Below are 25920 nucleotides of genomic sequence, written 5' to 3'. Positions count from 1 at the left end.
GTCATTCTGCTGCAACCAGCAGATGGAGAAGACCCGGAAGTGGCTTCCCACAGTGAACTTGTTCTCTTTAGGGGCACAGCGCATGCAGCCGGTTGATACGCAAGATGATGCACTCCTTCAGCGTCCACGCGCAGGCGTTGCGGTGCCACACACAGGTCACAATACAGTTACTCTCAGGGGCCCAGTCGATGCCTGTCACCTGCCCGTGTGCTCCTTACGCTCATGCACTTTGGTCCACTTGATCCCACTCTTCTCCTAGATGTGGACCTCATGGTTGTTGGGGCAGATGGTGACCTGGGTGCGGTCCTTGTTCCAGGCAGCTGATGGGCTCCACCAGGAAGCTGTGGTAGGCCACGGCCGCTCAGCTCCTCTGGGCGCCGTGGCCGTGGACTCTGGGCAGTGGCTGTGACGAGCAGGCTCTGCTGCCCTCCCTGTGTTAGAGCACGGAGAGAGAGATCTTGCGATGGTAAACACATATCTCTCGCAGCAGAAGCAGCTCTGGAGCACCTGAGCACTTCCTGTGGATTGAAATCATGGAGGTTGAGGACTCTGTTTCTGGGTCTGTGTGGGAGGATAGAATCTTACTTTTTTTTTTTTTTTAAGACTAATTTATTTGTTAAAAGGCCAAGTTACAGAGAGAGAGAGAGAGAGAGAGAGAGCGCGAGGGAGAGAGAGATCTTCTATCTGCTGGTTCACTCACTGGATGGCCTCAATGGCCAGCAGTGGGCCAGCCCAAAACCGGGAGCCAGGAGCTTCAGCCAGGTCTCCCACGTGGGTAGCAGGGACCTGTGGGGAGCAGCTTGGACTAGACTAAGTTACTGGAATTAAGACTTATTCTATGCATCTGCTCTCCTCTGTGGGGAGCAGCTCGGACTAGACTAAGTTACTGGAATTAAGACTTATTCTATGCATCTGCTCTCCCACAATATGGCGCTGGGAGAGGAGAAAACAGCTTCTACCCAGCTGCCTCCAGTTCAACCAATAAACTGTAGGACTTGCTCCTGATTGGAAAGCAGCGTACTCGGCGTGTGGGCAGCCGAGTTGGGATTGGTGGAAGAGGACTATAAAGGAGGAGAGAGACAACATGCACCGGGAACATCTAAGGGGAACATCTAAGGGGAACACCTGTGCAGCCCCCGAGAGAGCCGGCCGGCGGTGTGCCGCTCCCCTGCGGAAGTGGGGAAAGTGGCCAGGGGGAACTGCCCTTCCACGGAGGTGGAAGGGATAGTAGCCAACCCGGGAAGAACCAGCAGCAAACCCGGGGAGGGCCAAGCAGACGAAAGAACAGCGCAGGGTCCTGTGTCGTTCCTCCACGAAGACGGGGAGCGACAGGACCCACAGCCTTGGGCCATCTTCTGCTGCTGTTTCCCAGGTGCACTAGCAGGGAGCGGGAATGGAATTGGAGCAGCCGGGATTTGAACCGGCGCCCAGATGGGGTGCTGGTGTCACAGACAGTGGCTTCACCAGCTCTGCCACAGTGCCAGCTGGCCCAGAATCCTAACTCAGATAACTGCTAACAGCCACAGCTGGCCTCGGCACACTGACTCTGACTCTCCTGAGCCCCGCTCCTCCGCCCTCGCTCTCCCTGCGATACGCCCCGATTGCCTCTGCACACGTCAGAGTGGGCGTCAGTTCCTTCCCTGCCGTCATCAGTGCTCCTGATAACGATTTTCCTGCTTTAACCAGTATCCGGCTGTGGTTTTCTTTGATACCACCTAGCAGAAGATGTCGTGTGTGCCCGGCTGCAGCCCCTGCCCCGTCCTGGGGCAAATCTAGCCTCCTCTGTAGCTCAATGTGGGGCCAGGTCAACCTGATCCAACTGGAGGCCCCTGGGCTCTGGGGGCAGGCCCTCAGTGGGGGCACTCAGGGTGTGTGTGTGGCTGGCTGAGGGGGGTGTCGGGCAGGGACAGGGGTGCCATGACCACTGAGAGGCACAGTCTGACAGAGCAAGGCGGGGATCTGAGTGCTGTCACACCCCAGGGAGCAGAACCTGCAAGGAACAAGGGTTGTGCTCCAGTGCACGACCCTCCCGTTGCCCTCAGTTCCCACCCTGGTCTTAGTGTTTCATGATGACGACGGGAGGCACTCTGGGAGCTGGACCTTTGTCTCACGGCCTGCCTGCACCTGCCCGCCCCTCCCTCCCAGGGCTGGGCATTGACGAGGCCGTTGCTGACCGGCAGGGGCAGGCAGAAGGACAGAGAGGAGGCTCGAGGGCAGGTGAGGGGCTGGGGGTCAGGACGCGCAGTGGAGGGGTGGGGAGTCTGAGAGGCACAGGCAGAGGGCCCAGGGAGGAGGTGCAGGAGATGGGCCAGCCCAGTGGGTGAGGACCAGGAACTCTAAGGGTGGGGGAGGGGCAGCAGCAAAGTGATTTCTGCAGTCACGGTAGGGATAGAAAGTGGAACAGCTGGAGGGGCCAGGTGCCTCCTGTGACAGCTCAGACAGTGTCGAGGCCTTCAGGAGTTAGGGTGCCAGGGAGCCGGTGGAGGGAAGGAGAAGGGACAGCTCTGGGCCCAGCCACCTTGCCTTGGTGATTGGATGACTGATCTCCATGGCTGGTATGAAAGTCTTCTGTGGGCTGGGGCCTGGTCTGGCTTGTTCTCTGCTCTTTCCCAAAGCTGACAGTGGTGCTGGGTACAGAGCAGGCCACCACATTTACTTGTTGAGAGAAAGAACCCACAATTTCAAAGGTGGCATGTGGCTTGATGCTTTACACGGACCATTTCCTTTCATTCCCACAGTAGTCAAGTCAGGGTTTGCACACAGGTTTCTAGGACTTTGAAGCCCACGTGCTTTCCCCCAGTGTCACGGGGCCTTTAGGAGACAAGGCCATCACGTAAAGATTACTTCCAGTGATGGCGGTAAGGCCATGGGGGAGCCAGTGGTTCTTCCCCTGCCCCCTCCCCAGCCTCAGGGGTGAGAGGCTGTTGAAGAAATCTAATCACCGTTATCTCCGCTGGTGTCTTGGCCCATGGGGGGGTTGGGTATGTGGTTCCAAGGATCCCTATACCAGTCACATGCCAGTAAGCCAGATGGATCTCTCCATCTCTCTCTCTCAGAACGCCCTTCTTGGTAGCATTCGTGGATTTCTGGGACGCAGGCTGATTTTAAGCAGCAACCTGAAGTTGCTGAACACAGGCTTGGAAGAGGGGCTCAAAAGCCAGCGAGCTGCTCCAGCAGCCACCGGGGGCTATCCCCAGCAAGCCACAGGGTGATTACAGCTTCTGCCGACACCGTGGCCAGCGTGGGAAGCCTCGGCTCTCGCCCCGCAGATTTCGAAGAAGAGAAGCAGTCCCTGCCCCTCTGATTCACGGCAGCCAGGCCATCACCCTGGATGGCCCCGCAGGCTGCTGGTGAGAAGCCTTCCTCAGAACAGCCCTTGGCTCCTCCTGGGAGCACACCTGCTGCCTCGCCTCAGGCTGGGACAAGGCAAGGCAGCCCTCCAGGGCTCACGCAGTCCTGAGTTGCTTTTATGCAGAAACGATGAGAGGAAGAATGAGACTGGGTCTGTGCCGTCAGCTGCCCCTCCCTCAGATTCAGGCAGTACCTTCTTCCTGAGTTCCAGGAAATCACAAACAAGGGATCCACCCTCACGGGACTGGCCCCTCCTCAGAGATGAGGCCTGGCAGGGAGGCAGCAGGCAGCCCCAAAGAGGTGGTGGAACGAGGGAGTGGAAAATTGGGGTGAGATTGGGAGACCTGGCCTCTCTGCTTGGAGGGCGGCCTGCGGATCAGCTGAGGCAGGGACATGGGCCCTGTGGGAAGAGCAGGGAGGTCTGGAGAAAAGGGGCCTACACCAAAGGACACAGCCCCTTGAGAACCTCCACATTTGGACTCATCTCAGAGTCTTTCTCCCAACACTTAACACTTTGCATAGCACAGAACCAGTGCTCAAAAACACACTGTGGAGGGCAGGCACTTGACACAGCAGTCAGGATGCTACTGGGGACGCCCGCGCCCCCAGGTTTCAGTCCTGGCTCCTTCGCTCCTGACTCAGCTTCCTGCTGATGTGCGCACTGGCAGGCAACAGAGGACTGCTCAAGTATTTGGATTCCTGCCACCCACATGAGACCCAGGCTCCTGGCTTTGGCTCCCAACCTTGGCTTGGGGAGTGAACCAGCAGATGAGGGTTCTCTCTGCCTTTCCAATTAAAAGACAAAAAGTAAAAACAGGGCTGGCATTGTGGTACAGTGGGTTAAAGCCCCGACCTATAGCATTGGCATCTTACATGGGCACCGGTTCGAGTCTCGACTGCTCCATTTCCGATCCAGCTCTCTGCTATGGCCTGGGAAAACAGTAGAAGATGGCCCAAGTCCTTGGGCCCCTACACCATGTGGGAGATCCAGAAGAAGCTCCTGGATCCTGGCTTCAGATCAGCCCAGCTCCAGCCGTTGCAGCCATTTCGGGAGTGAACCAGCAGATGGAAGACCTCTCTCTCTCTCTCTCTCTCTCTCTCTGTAACATGGCTTTTCAAATACATAAATAAATCTTTTTAAAAAAAGCAAAAACACACTGAAGGAGAAATGAGATCTTTATTAACCCCTAGAGAACTTGTCAATAATGAAGCAAAAAGCAAAATGTAGGAACAATGAAAACCAAGGCACTAGGAAGGACCTACAAAGGCCTTCAGAACCCACCACACACACACCAGGGGCCTTCTCTCCGTATCAAGGGCATGGGTAGGCCAGAAAGCCTGCTTTATTCCACTGGGATAGGCCCAACCCCCCAAGCAGCGGGAGAGGAGCAGAGCTGTGATGTCAGGCCAGGAGGGTCAGAACTTGCTAGCGTAGAGGGTGATGATCCACTTGGGCATGCGGAGGAAGCCGGGCAGGTAGGAGGCCAGCCAGCCCAGGCCGGGGACATGTGAGAAAACAGAGCTCACAGACAAATAGTCTTGGACAGGACGGCCTGGGGACACACAGGAGGAGGAGGATTGGAGTTTCCTACTCCTCTACCCTCACGACTTGGCTGAAGGGGCTGACAGAGAAGGCGGGAACAAGGAACAGGAGGAGGGGCAGGCAAGGCTGGCGCCGGGCCAGGGCTCTTACCATCCACGTCCCGGAGGCCATAGCGCCGAGCAAGGTCACAGGAGGGCAGCACCTTTCCACTCAGGCTCAGGATGTTGGGGTCTGTGGGCACACACACAGCTGGAGATGGCAAGCCCAGGAGCCGGCCAGGGCCCCACTGAGGCAGGCTCAGGAGCCCTAGGGAACTCTTTGTGTTGCTAGGAAAGCGCTGGACAGCACCTCCCAGGAGTCAGTTCCTAAGGCTCCCAAACCTCCAACTGAGAGAACCCTGACTCTACTCTTCGGGCCTCCAAAGGAGCAACAGTCAAGGCCTTTTCCAAAAGCCAGAGAGAGAAGGGCACAGTCCTCCACCACCTCCTGAACCAGAGCTGGGCACTGGCTGCCCCCAGCCTGCAGAGCCTCCAGGCCCTTTCTTGTTACCAGTCGCCCCCAATCTCTTCACCTGTTGCCAAAGCCACCACACATTTGCCGCTCATTTCTGTGGTTTCTCCAGATGAGAAGCGTGATTTGAGCTGAAACACAGGGGCGGAGAAGTGAAAGGTTAGTTTCTCAAAGCACTGCCCGGATCTCGTCCCCCCTTTCAGCTTCTGGTCCAGGAGAAGGAGGTGCCAGAGACCTTACGCAGGGCCTGCAGGGAGGCGCCAGCCCCTGCCCCCTGCTCTGATCAGCACCAGAACCCACTGCCTCTAGGTGGAAGCACCTGGTAGTGGCAATGAGGATCTGGCCCTTCTAGGCTGGCTCACGGCAGGGGCAAGTGCACGGGCTGCAGAGTGACACAGCCTTTTGCCTAAGAACACATGGGACCTTGAGCAAGCTTCTTGACCTCTCCGAGTCGTGGTTTTGGCACCTGTGAGGCAGAGTTCGCGTCTCGCCTACAGGAGGAAGGAGACGGCTGTGTGTACGGTGTTGAGCCCTGTGCTGCCACGGTAAGTCCACGAGCTCCTGGGACTTCCTGCTTCGTCTCTGAGCATGGAAAGGCCCATTCCCTGGTACTCCCTGCTTCCCTCGCCCTCCCCTGCCAACCTCTTTAAACATGGAGTCCTCAGTGTGCTCCCCTTTTGCCATGTGCTCCTTCAGCAGCTCTGTCTGCACCAACCCTGGCCACAGAGACACGTAGCTGACCCCGTGGCGCCGCAGCTCGTGGGCACAGTCAGCAGCCAGCCTGTCGCACTGTGGAGGGATGGAGGGCGGGATGAGAGCCAGGGCACCGCATGTTGTCACCCCTCTCCCCGCCACCCCGCCCTCCCTGTCCCAGCCCTGTCCTTCCCAGGAGCCCTGACATCTCAGCTGCCCGCTTGCCTCTGGACGCGTGTGCGTGCGTGCATGTGTGTGTGTGTGATGCCCACACTGGCAGTGAAGGGCACTCAAGCAAAGGAACTGTTAGTGATGGGGCAGCGGGAGAGGTGAGGGCCAGCCAGCCTCACCCTTCTGACCACCAGGGACTGCGCTTCTTGAGCTCTAGGTACTGTCACTGTCCTATACTTCCCCAACCCATGTCCTGGGTCCTCACCGCGGCTTTGCCCACGCCGTAGGGGACGTTGAACAAATACTGCAGGCCCCCAATAGAGGAGATGACCACGATGAGCCCCCGGCCAGCTGGGACCATCAGCCGTGCCCCGTACACCGAGCACAGGTAGTGGCCTCTAGAAAGTGGGGCAGGGAAGAAGGAAGCACGTGAGTGCTGGCCTGGAGGCTGCAGCACCCGGCAGCTTCCTGCGCCCTCTAGTGGCTGCAGTCAGCTGGGGGGTGCAGCACAGAGAAGGGGGCGAGGGGGTGGTTGCAGACCAGAGTAACCAAGGGGCTTGAAGTCACACTCTCAAGGGAAAATTGGTAAAATTAACCACTCACAGATGGGAAACGGCAATCATTAGTGGATGCAGTGGAAGAAAGAGGCTTTGGCTCAATAGCAATGCTAACATAACATAGTTCAGGGGCTAAACACTTTAAAACTGTATAAGGTCTACCTGGAAAAACAAGTGCTGGGCAGACTGTCCAAAGAAGGATTGGCATGTAAAACATCAGTTCTGTGTAAATTTAGTCAATTGGAGCTAGATCACAGGAAGACTTTTTGGAGGAACTGACAAAATAAAGCTCAATGAGAATGACGAACATATGACAGCCAGGGAAACTGTGAGAAAAGGATAACAACATCTTGTAGGTGAGTGGGATTTTCTCCCTCACCTATGCCATCACCCACATTAAACTGTACAGGGCAGGCATCTGGCCTGGTGGTTAAGACGCCTACACCCCACATCTGAGTGTCTGGGTTTGGGTCCCAGCTCCACTCCAGATTCCAGCTTCCTGCAAATGGGGACCCTGGGAGGCAGCAGTGACAGCTCAGGTAGCTGGGTCCCTGCCACCCACATTGGAGACCTGGACTGAGTTATAATTTCACAAGGAAAGCCCGGCCCAAGGTCATGCAGAGAGCCAAAGCAGGAAGTTTACGGGGGGGCGTGGGGTGGGGGGGAAGGTGAGAGGAGGTGCAGGTGAGATGTCAAGAGGCTGCAGAACTCATCAGGGCCCAGGGGCTGGGGCTGGGGCTGGGGTCCTGTCTGGAGCCTCCGCCTCAGGCTCAAAACCCTGAGCAGCAAAAGATGAGGGTGTGAAAGGAGCCTCCTTAGGGCTGACCTTAGCGCAGTGGGTTAAGCTGCTGCTTGCAGTACTGGCATCCCATACGGGCTCCAGCTCATGTCCCAGCTACTCTGCTTCTGAGCCAGCTCCCTGCTAATGCACCTGGGAAGGCAGCAGAAGATGCCCCAAGTACTTGGACCCCTGCGGCCCATGTGGAAGAGCCAGATGGAGTTCTGGGCCCCTGGCTTCAGCCTGGCACAGCACTGGGTGTTGCAGCCATTTGGGGAGTGAAGCAGCAGATGGAAGACCTCTTTCTCTGTCTCTGTCACCCCTCCTCTGCCACTCAACCTTTCAAATAAAGAACGCTTTTTTTTAAGGGGTGTGGGGCTTCTCTCTGAAGGGCTATGGGTATGGGCACTGGCAAGTTTTGAGCTCTTTGGCTTCTCCTTAGTTGCCTCTGGGCTGGCTGTGCCCCTCTGTCCTCCCTGCTCTCCCACTTGGGAAATCACCAGCTACACTCTAGTCCTGTCTCTGGGCTTACCACTGGGCTGGGAACTGGAGCAGCGGGTGTTGCACGTGCCACAGCCACAGATCTGCAGACAATCTCTTGGTTACTCTCACAGGTAACCAATCACACGCATCAGGTGTGGCCTCATGGTCTGACAGGGTGACACTGTTCCAACAGTAACCCACAGAGACATAACTGCTGCATACCCTGTAGGCAATTCTAACCGCTGGGTCTTATCTCACTCCCATGCCAGATGTACGGGTGACCCTGGGACACCCCTGCCTTCCCACTCTGACCTGGGAGGGCCCTTGCTTGTGGGTCTGCAGCGAGGATGCAGAGGCTAAGGAGGGGGAGGGAGGGCTTGGGTTGACCCTTTTTTTTAACCTGCTCTTGACTTAGAAGCGAGGCCACCCTGCAATCACTTGTCAAAGTACGGACAAGCTGTGTACATCCCTAGAGGGGAAGCTCCCTTCGGATCTTGCATTTGGTCAGGCAGAGGCCAAGGGCTTGTTCAGAGAACAAGTACAGAGAGAAATGTGGCAAAAGTTGTCCTTCTCAGGTGGAGCCTCACTTGAAGGGAACTTTTGCAGCGATCTGACAAATAGGATAGAAAGGAAGAGAAAGAGACAGATGGGGGAAGCTGGAAGGAGATGGAGGGCCATGTAGGGAAAGGCTTGGGTGTGAGGACGCCTGGGCCCTGATAGTGGGGAAAAGGGAGCACCCACCTGAGTCCAACATTGTTGATATCATCCCAGATGGAGGCGGGGCTTTCCCAGAATGCCTTATTCCTGGCGTTCAGGATGGGCTAGAATGCACAGGGAGGGAATCACTTGGATGATCTGAAGGCAGGAAGGTATGAGGAAGAAGGCAGGCAGGAAGTGGATGGGATATGAGTTGGGACCAGGAGAGGCCTGGAATGTGGGGTTGGGATCAAAGGTCAAAGGGTACCTGAACCCCAGCGTAGGCGTTGTTGACCAGCACATCCAGACGCCCCTGCTGTTCCCGATTCACTTGCTCAAACAGGCTCCGCACTTCACTCTCCTGGCTGGAATCGCATACCACGGGTACACACCGGCCCCCGAGGGCTTGTGCCTGGGGAGCGACAGGGCATAGGCACTCACAGCCCCACACTGGGGACTTGGAACTGAGAAGGCAATGGCAGGGATCCGGGCCAGCAGATGAGGACACACGGTGGCCTGTACTGCCCTCTGGTGTCTGTTTGGGAAGCTTCAGCCATGCTAGGATGCACTATCACAAACAAGGCGGGCTGGAGATTTCAATCGTAACATTTCAAGGCTGAAACCAAGTGGCTGTCATGTATATGACATTGTACTCTGTGAGCTGAGGTAAGAGGCAAATAAGGCACAGAGCCTGCTCTGAGGACCAAGTAGCTCCGCTTGTCCTTGTCCTTGGTCAAGTCCATCTCTCATGGCCTTGGCTCCACTCTCCTGGGTCCCAGTCCTCTTACTCTCACTGGAGCTCCTGCTTGCGAACCGAAGAAATCCAAGCCATCAAGCACGCACCACTTGTACTTCCCATTTTGCCTCACCCTCTATAAATGTGTCCCTTTCATCCCACTGCAGCGGAAGAGCACCCTATTCCAGAATAATCCTCCCATTCCTCACATCCGTGTTCTGGGTCCTAGCCTTTCACGCCCTTGCCTGAACTACTGCAACAGCTCCTAAACGCTCAGCTGACCCCCACTCTTTCTGCCTTAAATTAACTCTTCATAACCCAGCCATCACGAATGACTTCAAACAGAAATCTGTTTAAAATCTTCTAACTGGGGCGCTGGATTCTGTCCCCGTTGCCCCTCTTCCAGGCCAGCTCTCTGCTGTGGCCCGGGAGTGCAGTGGAGGATGGCCCAAGTGCTTGGGCCCTGCACCCCATGGGAGACCAGGAGAAGCACCTGGCTCCTGCCTTTGGATCAGCGCAGCGCGCCAGCCGCAGTGGCCATTGTGGGGTGAACCAATGGAAAAGGAAGACCTTTCCCTCTGTCTCTCTCTCTCTCTCTCACTGTCCACTCTGCCTGTCAAAAAATAAAAAAAATTAAAATAAAAACAAACAAACAAAAAACCTTTTAACTGTATCAGCATCTCGTAGAGAATAAAGCTGAAGTTCTCTACCAGGGTCACCTAAGACCCCCAGTTTCCTCTCCAGCCCCTCCCCCACCACACGTCCCTTGACTTAGCTCTCAACATCCACTCTGTCACCATCGCTCGCTACGTACGCGCCCTCCTCTGCAGAGTGCTTTCCCTAATCCCCTTACCTGACTCCTACCTTCCAAGGCTCAATTCATGAACCACCCCCTCTAGAACACCTTCCCCAGCTGCTCCCGTCATCTCCATATTCCACCCTCGCCGTGCCCCTGGAGAACGCTGCACATCTCCAGTCACTTCCCACGCCACGTCACACTGAAATGCGTGGCTTCTGCATCTGACTTCCTGTGGGGGATGACTTCCTATTAATTTGGCAGCCCCAGTGCTTTTGTCCAAATCATAGGTGTTCAACTGAACAGAAATCCAGTAGAAAAGTCGAGTGGAAATGTACAGATCAATAAAGCTGTGCCCCAAAGAGAGGCAAGCACAGGTCCTCAACCCCTTAGTGCAATTCCCAATCCCTGGAGCTCTCAGTTTTTTCAAGGGACTGTCTTCATGACCAGCTGATGAGGGTACTCTGAAAAGCTCAGGGGAAAATGGAATTAAAAGATGTTTATTTTGGTTTTGCACAGTATTTGGAAATTCATGCATATGAGAGATCTTCAAACAAGTTCATGGAAAGTGTCCCCTACGCAAACACTACACATGGATTTCAATTTGTACCAATATAAACTTATCTTTTAGTCCTATTTTCCACGAGCTTTCTGAAGTGCCCTTGTGTTTATGGGGTTCATGTACTCCACTGTGAGTACATATTCACGCTCTGTTGAGGAATATTATGGCGTCAGGAATGGGTTAGACAAGCGGTGAATGGGGAGGACTCTCAGGCAGCCACTCACCTCCTGAGCAGTGGCCTGCAGGGTGTCCAGATGCCGGCCAGTGATGTAGACCGTGGCCCCCGCTTGGCAGAGCTGCAGGGCGATGCCACGGCCAATCCCCCTGGAGGCACCGGTCACCACACACACTTGGCCCTTCATGGGAGGTGCCATGGCTCCCAGGCAAGGAGGGAACACCTGTGGAAGCAAGGCCTTGCTCTGACGGAAGCCTGCGGAGGCTGTGCGGAGGCGGGATCCCGCTAACGGCACGGGCGGAGGGGAGAGGAAAAGTCAAGGCTGACTGTCCCTTCCGAGAGGCCCGGAGAGCGAAGACGGGGCTGGCAGCTGTCCCGGACGGGGAACCTACTGCGACTAAGCGGGGCTAACGGGTGCAGGGATGCAGCAGAGCAGCCCCGCAGGGCTTGCCCCACGCAGTCCGGGCGACCGGGGTGACAGCGAAGCAGGGAGACCCTGAGCTCAGTGCGGAGAGCTCGCGCCCCTTACCTGCCACCCGCGCCGCCTCTGGGGTTCTCTCCGCCTAGCGAGCCACACCTCGAGTTCGAGAACTTCGATTCTGGCCGCAGGGGCGGAACGAGGTGATTACGTGCGGGGCAGAGTGCGAGGCTGGGCTGAAAGTCCTGCCGCTGGCCGCGATCCTGCTGGCATTGCGGAGGCGGGGTTCCAAGGTCTCCGGGTCCGCCCGAATCGATTCTCAGCGGCAGCGGCGGCGGCGGCGGCGGCGGCGGCGGCGGCGGCGGCGGCGGCGGCGGCGGCGGCGGGGGCGGAGTCTTGGGCGGGGCGACCTGTCGGGACACACCCACCCCATCCGCCCGAGGACGTCGCGGGACTATGACGTAGCTCACTGAGTCCGGAGCGCGACGGCCTGTCTAAACTGCGTGGTTTGCGTCCCATACCTGACGACGCAGGAGGGACCTGCGATTTGGGGAGATTTCGCAGTCCGAGCGGGATCGGAACGCACATGGGGCTGGGTCCGCGCTCCCCCCACAAGGCGGGGCGCCGACTCCCAGCTGGCAGTAAACGGGGGCGCGGGGCCAAGGGGTCGGGGCGCGCCCCACCAGGCCGCAGACAGCAGCCCCGGCAGTTTCCTGATGGGCGCTCCGAGCCAGCTTTAGATGCCTACCCCCACCTGAGCCCCGAAGCCTTGGGGTATTTCCGCCGGGCTCTGTCCGCGCTGAAAGAGGCTCCTGAGACCGGGGAAGAACGAGGTAGGAAGCAACTTTGGGATAGGACCAAGAGCAGAAAATCTGGGACAGGCAGGGAAACTTTCGTGGGTCCCTAGCGTGTGTGCCCTTAATTTCAGCTCCATGTCCTCTTCTTTGCCACTGACTCCCGCCCTTTGGCTTAATGATGGAACATAGTCTTGATCTCTTCTCATCTCTTTTATTTAAAATGTATGTATATATATTTAAAGATTTATTTGTTTGAAAGTCAGAGAAAGAATTTTCCATCCTCTGGCTCGCTCCCCAGAAGGCCACACCAGCCAGGGCTGGGCCAGACTGAAACCAGGAGCCAGGAGCTTCTTCCAGGTCTCCCACGTGGGTGCAGGGGCCCAAGCACTTGGACCATCTCCCACTGCTTTCCCAGGTGCAGTGCAGGGAGCTGAATCAGAAGTGGAGCAGCTGGGACTTGAACCAGAGTCCGTATGGAGTGCTGCTGGTGCTGGCATCAGAGATGGCCACTTTAGCCACTAGGCCACAAAGTCCACCCTTCAGTATCTTTTAAATACTCTTACTTGTTTTCTTGCCTTTCCAGAGCTGATGGTGAACAATATTTTGAAGGAAGTGGAGTCTCAGGCCCTAGCATTGGCCACAAACAGGACTGGCAGTGAGATGCTGCAGGAACTGTTGGGGTTCAGTCCCTTGAAACCTCTCTGTCGAGTATGGGCTGCTCTGCGCCCCAACTTCCGCTTTGTGGCCTGTCATCGGTGTGGGGTCCATGTGATGCAGAGTGCTTTGCTGCAGCTGCCACGCTTGCTAGGAAGTCCTGCAGAGAAGGAGGAGGAGAAGGAGGAGGTGGAGGAGGAGGCGGAGGAGGAGGCGGCAGCGGCTGGGAAGGCTGGTACCCTGGAGACTTTGGAGGAGCTGGTCCTGGGACTCGCCGCTGAGGTGTGTGATGATTTTCTTTTCTACTGTGGAGACACACATGGCAGCTTCGTGGTCAGAACTCTACTGCAAGTGTTAGGAGGGGCTCTTCTGGAGTCTGACAGAGCCAAGCCCCGTGGTTCCCAATCTTCAGGTAAGTTTTATAAGAGAGGGAAGTGACCTGGAGGGAAGGAGAGTTTAAGAAATTTAGATGGAGAGAGTAAGTAGAAAAATATGTCTTCATGAGGGAGCTTGAACTGGAAGAATTAGCAGAGAAATTAGGATGTGGTTTAGTGGGTCAAAGGTTAGTGTGTGCAGAGGCCCAGAGGTAAGGGTGTAGGTATATTTAGGGGACAGCTATTAGGATGAAGGCAGGAGGAGGCAATTCACACAGAGCAATGGATTTCTTTTTTTTATTATTATTATTTTTAATTCTTATTTTTTTAAAGTTTTATTTATTTGAAAGAGTTACACAGGGAGAAAAGGAGAGGGAGAGGGAGAGAGAGAGAGAGAGAGAGAGGTTTTCCATTCACTGATTCACTCCCCAGTTGGCCACAATGGCCAGAGCTGTGCTGATCTGAAGCCAGGATCCAGGAGCTTCTGCTGGGTCTCCCACGTGGGTGCACGGGCCCGAGGACTTGGGCCATCTTCCACTGCTTTCCCAGGCCACAGCAGAGAGCTGGATCGGAAGTGGAGCAGCTGGGGCTCAAAGCGGCGCCCATATGGGATGCTGGTGCTACAGCTGGTGCTTTACCTGCTATGCCATAGCGCCTGCCCCAGTGGATTTCAATCTTTTTTTTTTAAACCCCTACTTATAGTAAGAAACAAAATTTTATTGTTGTTGTTTTAAATTTGAGAGCCAAGGTGATAGTGTTTGAGGTTCACTCCCCAGTGACCACAGTGGCTGGACTGAGCGAAGGAGGATGCTGGTAGCCAGCAGCTCAATCCGGGTCTCTCACTGGTTGGTGGGAACCCAACTACCCAAGCCATCACTGCTGCCTCCTCCTTGCGTTAAGCAAGAAACTGGATCAGGAGCTATAGCCGAGTACTGAACCCAAGCACTCTGCTATGGGATGTGGGCTTAACTGCTAGGCTCGACTCCGCCCCAGAAATTGGTTAATTTTTTTTTAATTTAACGTGATTCGACATGCATGTGAGTGTGTATGGGTATGTGCACATATTGGGATAAGACAAGAGTCCAAGAGAAAATTCTCTGCTTACGACACGCAGCCTACTCTGATGTCTTCTTCTTTCCTGTCTCGTTTTATTTTGCTCTATTAAGAAAAATGCAAGTGAAGACCACTAACTTGATTTTATGATGCAGTCATAAGCTATGACTTGTATTTTGAAAAACTCTAGGAAGTAAGGTTTGAGAGTGAAGTGAGGCCTGATTTTGGAATGCCTTGATATTGGCTGAGGAGCTTAAATTATCTTCTGTGGGTCATGGGGGACCGGGCAAAGTTTCTCAGATGCGTTAGAAATGTTGTGTCAGTTCAGCCCTCCAGAGGAGAGGGTGCATTTGTATCACATCAGTTCTGCATCTCCAAGCTGGGTCCTTGTTCATCTGTGGAAGTGTTCTTTTCCCTGGGTGGCAGTTTGTGACCTCATCACTGTGCGTGTTCTTGATCTTGCTCCAGAAGCGCAAAGGGCCCCAGCTCGAGAGTGCAAGCCAGCTGAGTTTGAGGTTCCTGAAGCCTTCTTGAATTGCCTTCAGGACCTGAGCTCCTGCTTTCTGAAGGACATTGCTGGTGAGGAGGGAACTAGGGGGAGTGGCTAGATCCGCGGTTACCACCAAGCAAGGCTCTTAGCGCAAGTTCCTCCTCTTCAAACCTCCATCTGGTTTGATGCACCAAAGCCCTCTTTGTCTGCAGCCCCCTGCCTGGTTGCTTAAGGTCTGAGTAGTGCAGGTCATCTGGTTTTTGGAAAATGTCTTTTATCATTTCTGCCCTCTGCCCACAGTGTTTATCACTGACAAGATCTCCAGCTTCTGCCTTCAAGTAGCCTTACAGATCTTACACCGCAAACTCCCCCAGTGTTGTGCCCGTCTCTGCAATGCTGTGATTGGCTATCTGAGTACTCGCAATTCCTCAGCAGATGGCAGGTATGGTCAGGGTCTCGGGATTGACCAAGGTTGAAGGGATGTGTGAAATGAATGGGGTTGGGACTGGTGTTGTGGTATAGCAAGTTAAGCCACTGCCCACGATGCTGGCATCCCAGATGGGCACCAGTTTGAGATGCGGCTGCTCCACTTCTGATCCAGCTCCCTGCTAATGCTCCTGGGAAAGTAGTGGCAGGAGGCCCGAGTGCTGGGGGCCCTATACCCACGTAGGAGACCCAGAAGAAACTCCAGGCTCCTGGCTTTGGCCTTGCACTGCCCCAATTGTTGCAGCCATTTCAGGGAGCAAACCAGCGGAAGAGCTCTCTTTCTCTCTGTCTCTGTCTCTTTCCCCTCTCTCTGTAGCTGTCTTTCAGATAAATAAAAATATTTAAAAAAAAAAAATAAGAAAAGGAATGAAGTGGTGCAACTGTATTTTGGATGAAATGGAGAAAGATTGCTTGACCCCTTCTCCTTGTCCCCAGCCCCTTGCTGCTGTTTCTGCGGGATCAGACAAGCTCCAGACTCCTGGAGCAGGTACTGCTGGTGTCAGACCCCCCAAGGCTCCAGAGCCTCTTTAAGGATCACCTCCAGGGGCAGCTGCAGACCCTGGCTGCACATCCCATTGCCAACTTCCCTTTGCAGCGCTTACTGGATGCAGTCACTACCCCAGAGCTGGTGAGTTGGAAACCTGCATTGGGTCTGTTTCTGCTAGTTCTTGTTCATTGGGCCTTATTTTATTGCGTGTCTACCTCTCCTTATATGTCTATGACAGTGTGTTAGGATCCAGAGCTTAGGATGAAGGGACTCTGTTCTCAGAGAGGATTTGTTTTGGCTCCTCTGAGGAGTGAGCACCAGTAGGAGACTGGCTTAATCCAAGTTTAAGTTTGCGGTTGCATGGCCCCCCAGAGCTGGTTGACTGCAGACCCCCAGGAGTGTGGGCTGTTGCCATAGCTTCACTTTTCTTTTGCTGCTTAGCACCAAAGCAGACCTCTGTGGTCTCATGGGTTGGGTGTTAGGGTGGAAGGGCAGATTTACTTTTAATCTTTCCTTACCCCTAGTTCTCCCTTGTAAATTTAGAGTCCCCTGCCTATGTGAGGTGATGCCTCTGAGACTGCCCCCTTGTCCTGAGCCTTACTCAGCCCAAACACAGTCCTAAGGTTGGCAGTGCTTTTCATGTTTTCACTAACTATTTTCAGCAGGAAGATTTGACCAGAACGCCAGACATTCTTACTCCTTTTTTCCCTCAGCTGTCCCCTGTGTTCGAGGAGCTGAGCCCTGCCCTGGAAGCTATACTAGCCCAGGGCCATCCAGGGGTGGTCGTTGCCCTGGTGGGAGCCTGCCGTAGAGTTGGGGCCCACCAAGCCAAGGTCTTGCAGCTGTTGTTGGAGGTGAGTGGCTGTCACCTGCAGTCTGTCTGTGCCTTTGGTCCAGATCCTACCCTTAGGACTCAGCTACTTCTTCAGCACTATTCCTCAGAACCCAAGAGGGCCAGTGCTGAGGGTCTTCACAGACACCGGGAGAAATGAGGCTGAAAGCTATCCCACAGCTCTGTAGTGAGATTGAGAGAGCATGTACTTAGGGATAAATGCTTATTCTCTCCCTGTGTGTGTTTCGAGGCTGGTGACCCAGCAAGGCAGGTAAGACCCTATCCTTATGGAGCTTACACTCCACGGAGCCGGCCCTTCTCCTCTGCCCTGATTGTCTTTCCTGTTTAGAAAGTTGAGGGCAGGGGTAGGGTAGTTCTTACATTCGTCATGCTCTGTCTTCCCCTCTAGGCGTTCCACTGTGCAGAGCCCGCATCCCGGCAAGTGGCCTGTGTGCCTCTCTTTGCCACTCTGATGGCTTATGAGGTGTACTATGGACTGATGGAGGAGGAGGGGTCGGAGCCTGCGGAGCACCAGGTGAGGCAGAGGACGGCCCGCAGTGGCCTGCCTGGGAGCCAGGCCTCTGGGACCTGGGAGTCCTCTCACCCCTGAGGTGAGGGTGGTGAGGCCCTTAACTTCCTGCAGCCATGAGCATCCTGGGTTGGGCTCTTACTCCTGGTTTGGTGACTGCCTTGTGGTTTCCTATCTGTGTACTCCAGGAGGAAGTGGCTGCAGCCAGGGCACTGGGGGAAGTGACAGTCCTTGGCTCTCTACTGCTTCAGCATCTGCTGCATTTTTCCAACCCTGGTCTTATACTTCGAAGTCTGAGTGCCTTGACGGGACCGCAGCTCCTGGCGCTGGCCCAAAGCCCTGCTGGTTCGCACGTGCTCGATGCCATCCTGACCAGCCCCTCTGTGTCGCGCAAGCAGCGCCGCCGGGTGCTACAGACCCTGAAGGTTAGACTTCCGACTCCTGCTTGATCCCTGCCATCTTCTCCTCAGAGACCATGGCTGCCCCCAGGGCGGTACTTTCAGAGCCAAAGGAGACTCATGGTTCCTAGACTGTTCTGACCCAGCCTCTAGATTCTTCTGAAACTTCTCCCTCCCTCCCCCTCAAAACATCACTGGTGTGGGCGTCCCTGGAGGAACCTTACCTTGGTGTTTCCATGCAGGGACAGTATGTGGCTCTGGCCTGTAGTCGCCATGGCAGCCGCGTGCTAGACGCCATCTGGAGCGGAGCAGCCCTGGGGGCCCGGAAGGAAATTGCTGCCGAGCTAGGTGGGTACGCGTGCCTCTGGTGTTCCCAGACTTTCCCTTCTCTTACCCCACGTGGCTGGGTGGCTGGGGCGTGGGCTTCACTTCCGTTCCAAAAAGTGGTCTCCCTGGGCCTGAGTGCAGAGCCGCTGATCTCCCCTTCCCTTCTGTTGGCTGATGGTGCCGTCCTCTGCTCCCACCCCCACTTCTGGCTTCTGGGCTTTGCAGAGACAGGTGTTCACTGTGTCCTGGGGCGGCCCCAGGGTCTGAGGAAAATGGAGGGACTTCACGCCCCAGGGTCTCTTCCAGCAGGGATGACACTAAACAGGAGCCGTTCCTTTGCAGGGGAACAGAACCAGGAGCTAATAAGAGACCCTTTTGGCCACCATGTGGCTCGAAATGTGGCCCTGACTACCTTCCTGAAGCGACGAGAGGCTTGGGAGCAGCAGCAGAGTGCGGTGGCCAAGCGCAGGCGGGCACTGAACTCCATACTTGAAGACTGAGGCCTCTGGGCTTGGGCAGGCTGGGGGAGGGTGGAAGGAGGTATCTGTCTCGTTCTTTTGGGGTTTGAATTGGAGTCAAAAGTTCTTACTAGTAAACATTTTTATATTTTTATTGAAGATGCTTTTGTTATTTTTTTGTGGGAAGGATACAACAAAGTAGAAATCTGAAGGTGAAGTCCACGGGCGCTTATCTCTTATCAATGTGCTGAGTGGGAGCTCAGAGACAGGAGGAGCTGGAGGGGAGCCAGATGCGGCAGCCGTGAGGATGGGATCAGATGCGGGGGGGGACGGCCTTGTGGCCTTCAGGCAAGTGGGGGGCTGGCAGCGTAGCTAGGATGGGACCATGTTCTTTGGCAAAGGGGGTGAAGGGTATGAGGCATTCTGCTCACGCTGGGGTCGGAGTTCAGTGGGAAATTAGGTGTTTTCTTGCCTGCAGGTTGTGAAACCTGACGCTCTGACAGTCCTCACAGTGTAGTCCCTTGGAACGAGTCCGGAGGCAGAAGCTCGGCCCCTTCTCAGGAGCGGAGGCGACCCTGGCGCTGCCACTGCTCCGCCCCCTCCACTAAGTGGCGAAGGGTTGACGAAATTCCCAGCAGCAGGTGGCCCAGGCCTTGCAGCAGCGCGGAGGTCCAACGTAGGAACTCCCTGCAGAGCAGAGGGCAAATGAGCTGACTAGGGGAACCCGGCGGGAGGCCGTACAGCAGGGCAGAGCGCACTGAGAGCTAAGTGGGTGCAGGCGAAGGGATGAAGGAACTACAGTTGCAGGGGATGGGAAGTTTGACACACTGATCTCTGACCTGAGTACTTTTTTGGGGCCAAGTCCTTGGAAGTCACAACTCATGGTGTAGAGCCCATAGAACGTGGCTTTAACGTTCAGGCTGCCAAAGAGGTCTCGAGGGTTTTGCTTGTACACGTCAAAGGTGATGCGAGCGATGTCCTTGCTGTGCTTCGGCTTCTCCTGGCCCAGGCCATAGGACAGCACCCCGCTCTGCAAGACACCAGGCAGTGCAGTGGACCGTCACACCCTGACACTCACCATTGATCCTCGTCAGCACAGGGTCAGGCCCACCGCGCCTGGACTGTCTGTCCACTCTGTGCTGTCCTTGACAGTGCCACAGCTCTCCCAGGGTCGAGGTCAGGCGTGAGAAGCAGTTAGGGGTGATGGCTTCAGCAGCCCCAGCCAGGGCCTCTCACCCTGACAGGGCTCCAGCTCTGCCCCGAGTCCAGCACCATCAGGCAGGTGTCATCCTCCAGGAGCTGGAAGAAGTCCTCGCTCTCCACGGCCGTCCCATCCTCCTCTAGCACCAGTGTTGGCTCTCCCCTCAGCAGCAGGGTCTCCAGGGCCTGCCCAGTGGCAAGAAGCAAGAGGGAGATGGCAGATCTTACCCTGTGCCCACTCCCACCCACCCGCAGCCCAGCGTCCACAGGTCAGCTCTAGGCATTGGTGGATAGCGCAACTACTTCCTAATGCTTTGCCATCTTTCTGAAGGCTGCAGCTCTCAGGGTTCTTTCGTTGTTGGGGGACCCTCATTAGTGGCTGGCCCTTTCTCCTGTTGCTCCTACCATGCCAGTCTCATTTCCCCCTGCTTCCCTCCAAGCCACTCCTACTGGATCACAACGGATAAACTAGCTGGAGTCTCTTACCTACAGTGCCCCTTCTCTCCCACCAGAGCTGTTTTCAGTGCCAGTGATGTTTAACCTGTTGGAATCCTCCCTTGGTGCCTATTATGAGCGCTTTACCTACATTATCCACTTATTCTTTTTCACAACCCTAAGAGGTGCTGCATTATCATTCCCATCTTGTAGATGAGGAAACCGAGGTTTTAATAGGGTGAATAACTCCACAGGGGTTGACAGCTTGGAAGTGGCAGCCTCAGGATTTGAACTTGGGTTGTCATATGGAAGTTGCCATACCATACTGACCTCTGAATTCCATCCCTTCAACCCTCTATCCACTGTTTACTCCCAAAGAACAACCCATTACCTGGAAAATAAATGAATTGGCCCCAAGACAGAGGAAATGATTGGGTTTATCCCCACTGCTCTTAGCTCTCAGAGGGGCAGCTGCATGACCTTGGCCCTTTGTGCTTCATCATCCCATGTTGTCACTCTTCTTAAGCTGTCCTTCCCATAGAATCCGGGCACTTGGCTCTCTCACCTTATCAAGCAGTTCTTGGCGGGTGGCAGCTGTCAGCCCCTTCCGGATGGTGCGCTTGTGATCACAGACACGGAAGGGCCGTGGCGGGGGTGCTGAGGTCCAGACCCGGCGGCCGAACTCGGAGCTCATGTTAGATACTGACCTGACGGTTGGGAAGGAAGGTTCGAGAAGGAGCCCGGAGGGCTTGGTGAGAGCAAGGGGGATGAAGGAGGTGGGGTGACTAGAGGGCTAGTGAGGGAGGAAGCTAGGTTTGCAGATTAGCCAAAGGAGAGAGGGGGAGACCACAGGGTGGGGGGCCTGGCTAGTAGTTCAGGGGCGGTACCAAACCCACTGCAGAGGAGGGGCAGTGAGTCTCCTAGCAGCTGAGTGGAGCAGTTGTCCCGCTGTGTGCCCATGGTAGGGTGGCCAGGAGGATTAGAAGTCACCTCAGTAGGCCCTCTGCTGAGGGCTTCAGGGCTGAGAGGTACTCCATGGTGGACCAAGCAGTAGAAGAGCTGGGTGCGGTGGCCGTCTGCTCTGCCGGGCTGGAGTGGTGTCGTCTGTGACAAAGCTGGAGTCTCAGCGCTGGTGAGGTGGGGATGAGTCAAGCCCGGACTCTGGCCCCCCTGCCTAGCCAGTAAGAAGGACAAAGTCCAAGGGGAGGGAGGGAGGAGGGGAGGAAGGGGTACCCAGCCAAAGCCCTGAGAGCGCGTGCATGCGTGTGTGTGTGTGTGTGTGTGTGTGTGTGTGTGTGAGGTGAGGGCAAACAGAAACGATGTGAAATAGTGGAATGCGGCCTCTGGTGTGCTTAGTTCTATGGAGGGAATTTCTAGGGCCAGTTGCTGGCTCTCGGTATGTGTGGTCTGATATGCGCTGTTCTTGTGCTGCTGCCTCCTGGAAAAGCCACAAGCTGCAGTTTTTGGAAAAGAGGCGGGGCTGCTGGTGAGGAAATGGCCTTAGGGTGGGGACAACAGGATGGGCAGGGCTTAGAGAACTCAGAGGAGGCAGTGCCTGGAGTGGTGAGAGAGAGGATGGATCCTGCTCCACGGGTCCAGGATCACCAGGAGCCTCTCTGGGACCCTGGCCTCCTGCTTGTCTGCCCCTTTCTCCTTGGTAGAGGGGAAGGACTGGCTCCACATTTCCTGGCTTCGTTTTCCAGAGCTGCCTGCCCCACCCAACTGGAGTAGCCACCTTCTCTTTGGCCTCTCTCTTTTTACCAGTTAATGGACGTACAGGAAAAGTGAATGGGGCCAGGGCATCCTTTGATGTCATCAAGACTTTAGCGTTTTTTTTTTTTTTTTTTTTTTTAAGATTTATTTTTTGAAAGGCAGAGTAACAGAGAGAGACAGAGACCTTCCGTGCCACTGGTTCACTTCCCAAATGGCTGCAATGGCTGGGGCTGAGCCAGGCTGAAGCCAGGAGCCTGGAACTACATCTGGGTTACCCCCATGGATGGCAAGGGCCTAAGCACTTGGGCCATCTTCCTCTGCTTTCTCAGGAGCATTTGTAGCGAGCTGGATTGGAAGTAGAGCAGCTGGGACTTGAACCAGCACTCTGAATATGGGATGTAAGCTTTGCAGGTGGTGACTTAGCCCACTGTGCCACAACTCTGGTCCCAGGACTTAAACTTCTGGTGCCTTGTGACCATCTCTGATCTCAGTTGTAGTTGTGATAACAAGTAGAAGCTCAGATTCATTGGCAAGGAACATCTCAAATGAGTGCCGGCTCTGTTTTCTTGCCCAAGGAGCCTGTAGGGTCCCCCAGGTCTCCCAGGTCCCTGTGCTTTCTTTCTGTGCCTTGACTGAGAAACACGGGCCCAGGGCCGGCACTGTGGCCTAACGGGTAAAGCTGCTGCCTGCAGCATCAGCATCCCATATGGGCGCCAGTTCAAGTCCTGACTGCACCACTTCTGATCTAGCTCCCTGCTAATGTGCCTAGGAAAGCAGCAGAGGATGGCCCAAGTGCTTGGGCCCCTGTACCCACTAGGGAGATCCAAAAGAAGCTCCTGGCTCCTGACTTTCAATCGCTTCAGCTCTGGACGTTGTGGCCATTTGGGGAGTGAGCCAGCAGATGGAAAATCTCTCTCTCTTTGTAACTCTGCCTTTCAATTAGATAAATCTTTAAAAAAAGAAAATGAAAGAAAAAGAAGCAGTCCTTTGCCTTCTTGGTGTCGTTGGCCAACCTCATTTCTCCTGCAGGCTTGAGCCCAAGCCGGGTCTCTGGACATTCCCAGGCACTGATAAAAGTGTTTAGGTCATTGTCCAAAACACAAAGAAACTAGCCTCAGCCCTGAGCCCAAACCCTTACACTTTTATATAAACGCCTTGCCCTGATCCTCTGTGGACGTACCCAGGTGAATATCCATTTCTCTCGCTGTCTGTCGCGAGGCTGCACAAAGCTCTGGACTAATCACCCTGCATTCAGTGCTTCTTTCTTTGGGATCCCAGCAAGCTCCATCTCAGAATGGTTTGGGGCACAGCCTTCTGGGAATTCTCCTGCTGTTACTTGTGGGGCTTGGTCCAGATGGAACAAGCTTTATCGGAAGCCGTGGGAGCCCAGTCAGTCCCTGACAAGTACAGACTGCATGTACAGGGGTGCTAATGCCTCCAGGATAGTCCTCGGACAACGAGCAATGTCCCCGTTCTGTGTCCTGGGCATTCTGTACGCGTCCCAGAGGTCGCCAAGGCCTACACCAGGGACTCAACTCCATGCTCGCACTGGCTCTCCTCTCTCCCGTCTTTCCCTGCTCCCCCGCTCCTGCTTCCTGAGCTGACCCTCCAAATCCAGGATCACCTGTCCCCAGGCCCTCAACTCAGACTCCACTTTGGACACACCTGAAGTAAGGCAATGCTCTCAGTGTCCTTGATCCCAGGGAACTCCCAATTCTGGCTGGTGACTGAGCAGAGGCCTTGGTTTTCCCTTCCTTCAACTCTACCCACCCACCAGGTCCCCCGCAAGCATCTTCATGGCCGAGCTTTCCTGACCTCTGCAGAGGACAGGGCTTGCAGTGTCTCCACCTCTGCACCCTGCCTTTCTTCCGGTCTTGTGTCCTGAGAAGTCTGGCAGTACAGTCTCTTCAGGTTTGTTAAAGTCCCTTAGGCCTCATGCACCCCCAGTTGTCCCCAGAACCCAGCACCATGCCTTCCGCTGAAAAGCTGTCATTAACAGCCCAGGGAGAGCCCTGAGGGTGGGATGATTGGGGCAGGGCCCAATACAAGAGATGAGGGGGTGGGTTGGGGGCTGGGGACAAAGGGGAGCTCAGCAGAGCCAGGAGACTGAAGACAGGCAGTGAGAGCCGCTGGGACAATGAGTTGCCTGCATCACCTGCTCTGCCGAGTGCAGGCCGCAGAGGCCAGAGAACAAAAGTGCGGGGAAAGGAGGGCTGGAGGACTGGGCAGGACTGGGCAGGGCTGGGCGGAGGCAGGAGGGCAGAAGCAGGAGCCATGCTCAGGCAGCAGCAGAGTACCCCTTCTCCCTCCCCAGCCAGGGAAGCTTGTGTGTGCCTCTCCGGCTTAGCCTGTTTCCTGGGGAGGCAGGCTCCTACAAGCCTGCATGTGTAAGCCATGGGAGGGTGCAGGATGAGGGATGAGCCTCATCTTGTCCCTCCCTATGCTGGCCTCACCCTCTTGCAAACCTGACAGGCAGCAGACAGAAGTAGGCATTCACCCACAGCGGCTTTACCTCGTGGAATCCCCGGGCCCTTCGCGGGACCCCATCCCTGCCCCCCCACACCTGGGTAAGTGGGTCTGCCCTTGCCCAATTTTGCCCTGAGGAATGGGGCTGGACACAGAAGGAGGACCCAGGCTAGAGTGGTAGACGGAGACAGCAACAGCTAGAGTGAGGACTGGGGGCTCAGGGAAGCCAGGAGTCGGGTGGGGGAGGAGGGGGATCTGGGTTTCAAGGAGCAGTGCTGGGGCCCCGGGTCCTCATGGGAGACAGGGCTCCGGGCTAGACGCACTAGGCTGCAGGTGGGCAAGTAAGGGAGGCACAGTCCCCTCTCACCAGGCGTCAGCGGTGGCTGGGCTCCCCCCCCACCCGACCCCTGAGCACCGTCTGTGCCCCTTACAGTCCCCTGTAGGCGCAGAAGGATGATGCCGTGCTACCGTCCACCGGGGAACGAGACGCTGCTGAGCTGGAAGGCCTCGCGGGCCACGGGCATGGCCTTCCTGCTCGTGGCGGCACTGCTGGGGCTGCCGGGCAACGGCTTCGTAGTGTGGAGCTTGGTGGGCTGGCGGCCGGCGCGGGGGCGGCCGCTGGCGGCCACGCTGGTGCTGCACCTGGCACTGGCCGACGGCGCGGTGCTGCTGCTCACGCCGCTCTTCGTGGCCTTCCTGGCAGGCCAGGCGTGGCCGCTGGGCCAGGTGGGCTGCAAGGCGGTGTACTACGTGTGCGCGCTCAGCATGTACGCCAGCGTGCTGCTCACCGGGCTGCTCAGCCTGCAGCGCTGCCTGGCCGTCACTCACCCCTTCCTGGCTCCGCGGCTGCGCAGCCCGGCCCTGGCCCGCCGTCTGCTGCTGGCCGTTTGGCTGGCCGCCCTGCTCCTCGCCCTGCCGGCCGCCGTCTACCGCCACCTCTGGGGGGACCGCATATGCCAGCTGTGCCACCCATCGCCGGCGCACGCCGCCGTGCACCTGAGCCTGGAGACTCTGACGGCCTTCGTACTGCCTTTCGGGCTGGTGCTCGTTTGCTACGGCGTGACGCTGGCGCGGCTGCGGGCCGCGCGCTGGCGCTCCGGGCGCCGCGGCACCCGCGTGGGCCGGCTCGTGAGCGCCATCGTACTGGCCTTCGGCTTACTCTGGGCTCCCTACCACGCGGTCAACCTGGTGCAGGCGGCCGCCGCGCTGGCTCCGCCCGAGGGGACCTTGGCCAGGCTCGGCGGCGCGGGCCAGGCGGCGCGGGCGGGCACCACGGCCTTGGCCTTCTTCAGCTCCAGTGTCAACCCGCTGCTTTACGTCTTCACCGCCGGGGACCTGCTGCCCCGCGCGGGTCCGCGGTTCCTCATGAAGCTCTTCGAGGGCTCCGGGGAGGCCCGAGGGGGCAGCCGCTCCAGGGAAGGGACCATGGAGCTCCGAACGACTCCTCGCCTACAGGTGGTGGGCCAGGGCCAGGACAACGGGGACCCTGGGGGCGGGCAGCATAGGGGCAGTCTGGATTGGGACCTTTGACACCAAACCTTGCACCACGCCTGCTCGGCGCCGCCCCTCTCTGTGTCCCCTCCTGGAAGTCGCCTCTCGGGAGCATCTGGGGACACTTCGACGGAGGACGGTCACTTGAGGGCTTGTGAGGATGAGGATGGCTCATGTGAGCAGACATTGCACCTGCAGTTGGTGTGTACCCGCCCGCCGGCGCTGCTCGCCCTCTGCCAGTAGCTATGACTGTGAAACTCT

General features: G+C 56.3%; 4 protein-coding genes across 8 annotated transcripts; 2 read left to right on the top strand and 2 right to left on the bottom strand.

The window, feature by feature from the left end:
- Positions 1–4509: 4509 nt before the first annotated feature.
- On the bottom strand, positions 4510–11652 carry DHRS1 (dehydrogenase/reductase 1). Its single transcript, XM_002718103.6, has 9 exons — positions 11581–11652; positions 11101–11274; positions 9051–9194; positions 8828–8907; positions 6534–6666; positions 6047–6193; positions 5466–5535; positions 5045–5125; positions 4510–4904 (listed from the first exon to the last, which is right to left on the bottom strand). Exons 2-9 carry the CDS (start codon positions 11248–11250, stop codon positions 4768–4770), a joined length of 942 nt encoding a protein of 313 aa, XP_002718149.3. The 5' UTR covers positions 11251–11274; positions 11581–11652; the 3' UTR covers positions 4510–4767.
- A 270-nt stretch (positions 11653–11922) lies between these two features.
- On the top strand, positions 11923–18513 carry NOP9 (NOP9 nucleolar protein). Of its 4 annotated transcripts, XR_016217915.1 has the most exons (11): positions 11925–12302; positions 12850–13332; positions 14816–14926; positions 15138–15279; positions 15759–15951; positions 16354–16433; positions 16524–16664; positions 17052–17177; positions 17360–17596; positions 17812–17917; positions 18239–18513. XR_016217915.1 is itself a non-coding variant. In XM_002718104.5 (10 exons), the coding sequence occupies exons 1-10, from the start codon at positions 12056–12058 to the stop codon at positions 18394–18396; spliced, it is 1944 nt and encodes a 647-aa protein (XP_002718150.3). In that variant the 5' UTR covers positions 11923–12055; the 3' UTR covers positions 18397–18513. The 4 variants fall into 4 exon arrangements, 2 of the variants coding, with proteins under 2 accessions (XP_002718150.3, XP_017203714.3); XM_002718104.5 differs by lacking the exon at positions 16354–16433 and having other exon boundaries at positions 11923–12302; XR_016217916.1 differs by lacking the exon at positions 14816–14926 and having other exon boundaries at positions 11924–12302.
- Positions 18493–25004, bottom strand: CIDEB (cell death inducing DFFA like effector b). Of its 2 annotated transcripts, none has more exons than XM_002717920.6 (6): positions 24600–25004; positions 20980–21163; positions 20555–20696; positions 19591–19740; positions 19194–19384; positions 18493–19041 (listed from the first exon to the last, which is right to left on the bottom strand). In XM_002717920.6, the coding sequence occupies exons 2-6, from the start codon at positions 21024–21026 to the stop codon at positions 18912–18914; spliced, it is 660 nt and encodes a 219-aa protein (XP_002717966.1). In that variant the 5' UTR covers positions 21027–21163; positions 24600–25004; the 3' UTR covers positions 18493–18911. The 2 variants fall into 2 exon arrangements, with proteins under 2 accessions (XP_002717966.1, XP_089165963.1); XM_089309837.1 differs by having other exon boundaries at positions 20980–21118; positions 24600–24728.
- On the top strand, positions 23969–25838 carry LTB4R2 (leukotriene B4 receptor 2). Its single transcript, XM_008269444.5, has 2 exons — positions 23969–24269; positions 24602–25838. The coding sequence occupies exons 1-2, from the start codon at positions 24119–24121 to the stop codon at positions 25696–25698; spliced, it is 1248 nt and encodes a 415-aa protein (XP_008267666.3). The 5' UTR covers positions 23969–24118; the 3' UTR covers positions 25699–25838.
- The last annotated feature ends 82 nt before the right edge of the window (positions 25839–25920 follow it).

This window comes from Oryctolagus cuniculus, chromosome 12, assembly GCF_051225735.1.
Source record: "Oryctolagus cuniculus isolate XC-2025 breed Fujian yellow rabbit chromosome 12, ASM5122573v1, whole genome shotgun sequence".
Taxonomy (NCBI): Eukaryota; Metazoa; Chordata; class Mammalia; order Lagomorpha; family Leporidae; genus Oryctolagus; species Oryctolagus cuniculus.
The sequence above is the reverse complement of the archived record's forward strand: the minus strand, read 5'-3'. Positions and strand labels throughout refer to the sequence as shown.

Coding starts and splice junctions, on each gene's coding strand:
- DHRS1 (XM_002718103.6), bottom strand. CDS start 11,250: ATGGCACCTCCCATGAAGGGCCAAGTGTGTGTGGTGACCGGTGCCTCC. Junction 8,908..9,050: donor ACGCCTACGCTGGGGTTCAG/GTACCCTTTGAC, acceptor TGTGCATTCTAG/CCCATCCTGAACGCCAGGAA. Junction 5,536..6,046: donor AGGACTCCATGTTTAAAGAG/GTTGGCAGGGGA, acceptor CCTGTGTTTCAG/CTCAAATCACGCTTCTCATC.
- NOP9 (XM_002718104.5), top strand. CDS start 12,056: ATGGGGCTGGGTCCGCGCTCCCCCCACAAGGCGGGGCGCCGACTCCCA. Junction 17,178..17,359: donor CGGAGCCTGCGGAGCACCAG/GTGAGGCAGAGG, acceptor TGTGTACTCCAG/GAGGAAGTGGCTGCAGCCAG. Junction 17,918..18,238: donor GGAAATTGCTGCCGAGCTAG/GTGGGTACGCGT, acceptor GTTCCTTTGCAG/GGGAACAGAACCAGGAGCTA.
- CIDEB (XM_002717920.6), bottom strand. CDS start 21,026: ATGGAGTACCTCTCAGCCCTGAAGCCCTCAGCAGAGGGCCTACTGAG. Junction 20,697..20,979: donor TCAGCAGAGGGCCTACTGAG/GTGACTTCTAAT, acceptor CCCAACCGTCAG/GTCAGTATCTAACATGAGCT. Junction 19,741..20,554: donor GCCAAGAACTGCTTGATAAG/GTGAGAGAGCCA, acceptor GCCACTGGGCAG/GCCCTGGAGACCCTGCTGCT.
- LTB4R2 (XM_008269444.5), top strand. CDS start 24,119: ATGAGCCTCATCTTGTCCCTCCCTATGCTGGCCTCACCCTCTTGCAAA. Junction 24,270..24,601: donor CCCTGCCCCCCCACACCTGG/GTAAGTGGGTCT, acceptor TGCCCCTTACAG/TCCCCTGTAGGCGCAGAAGG.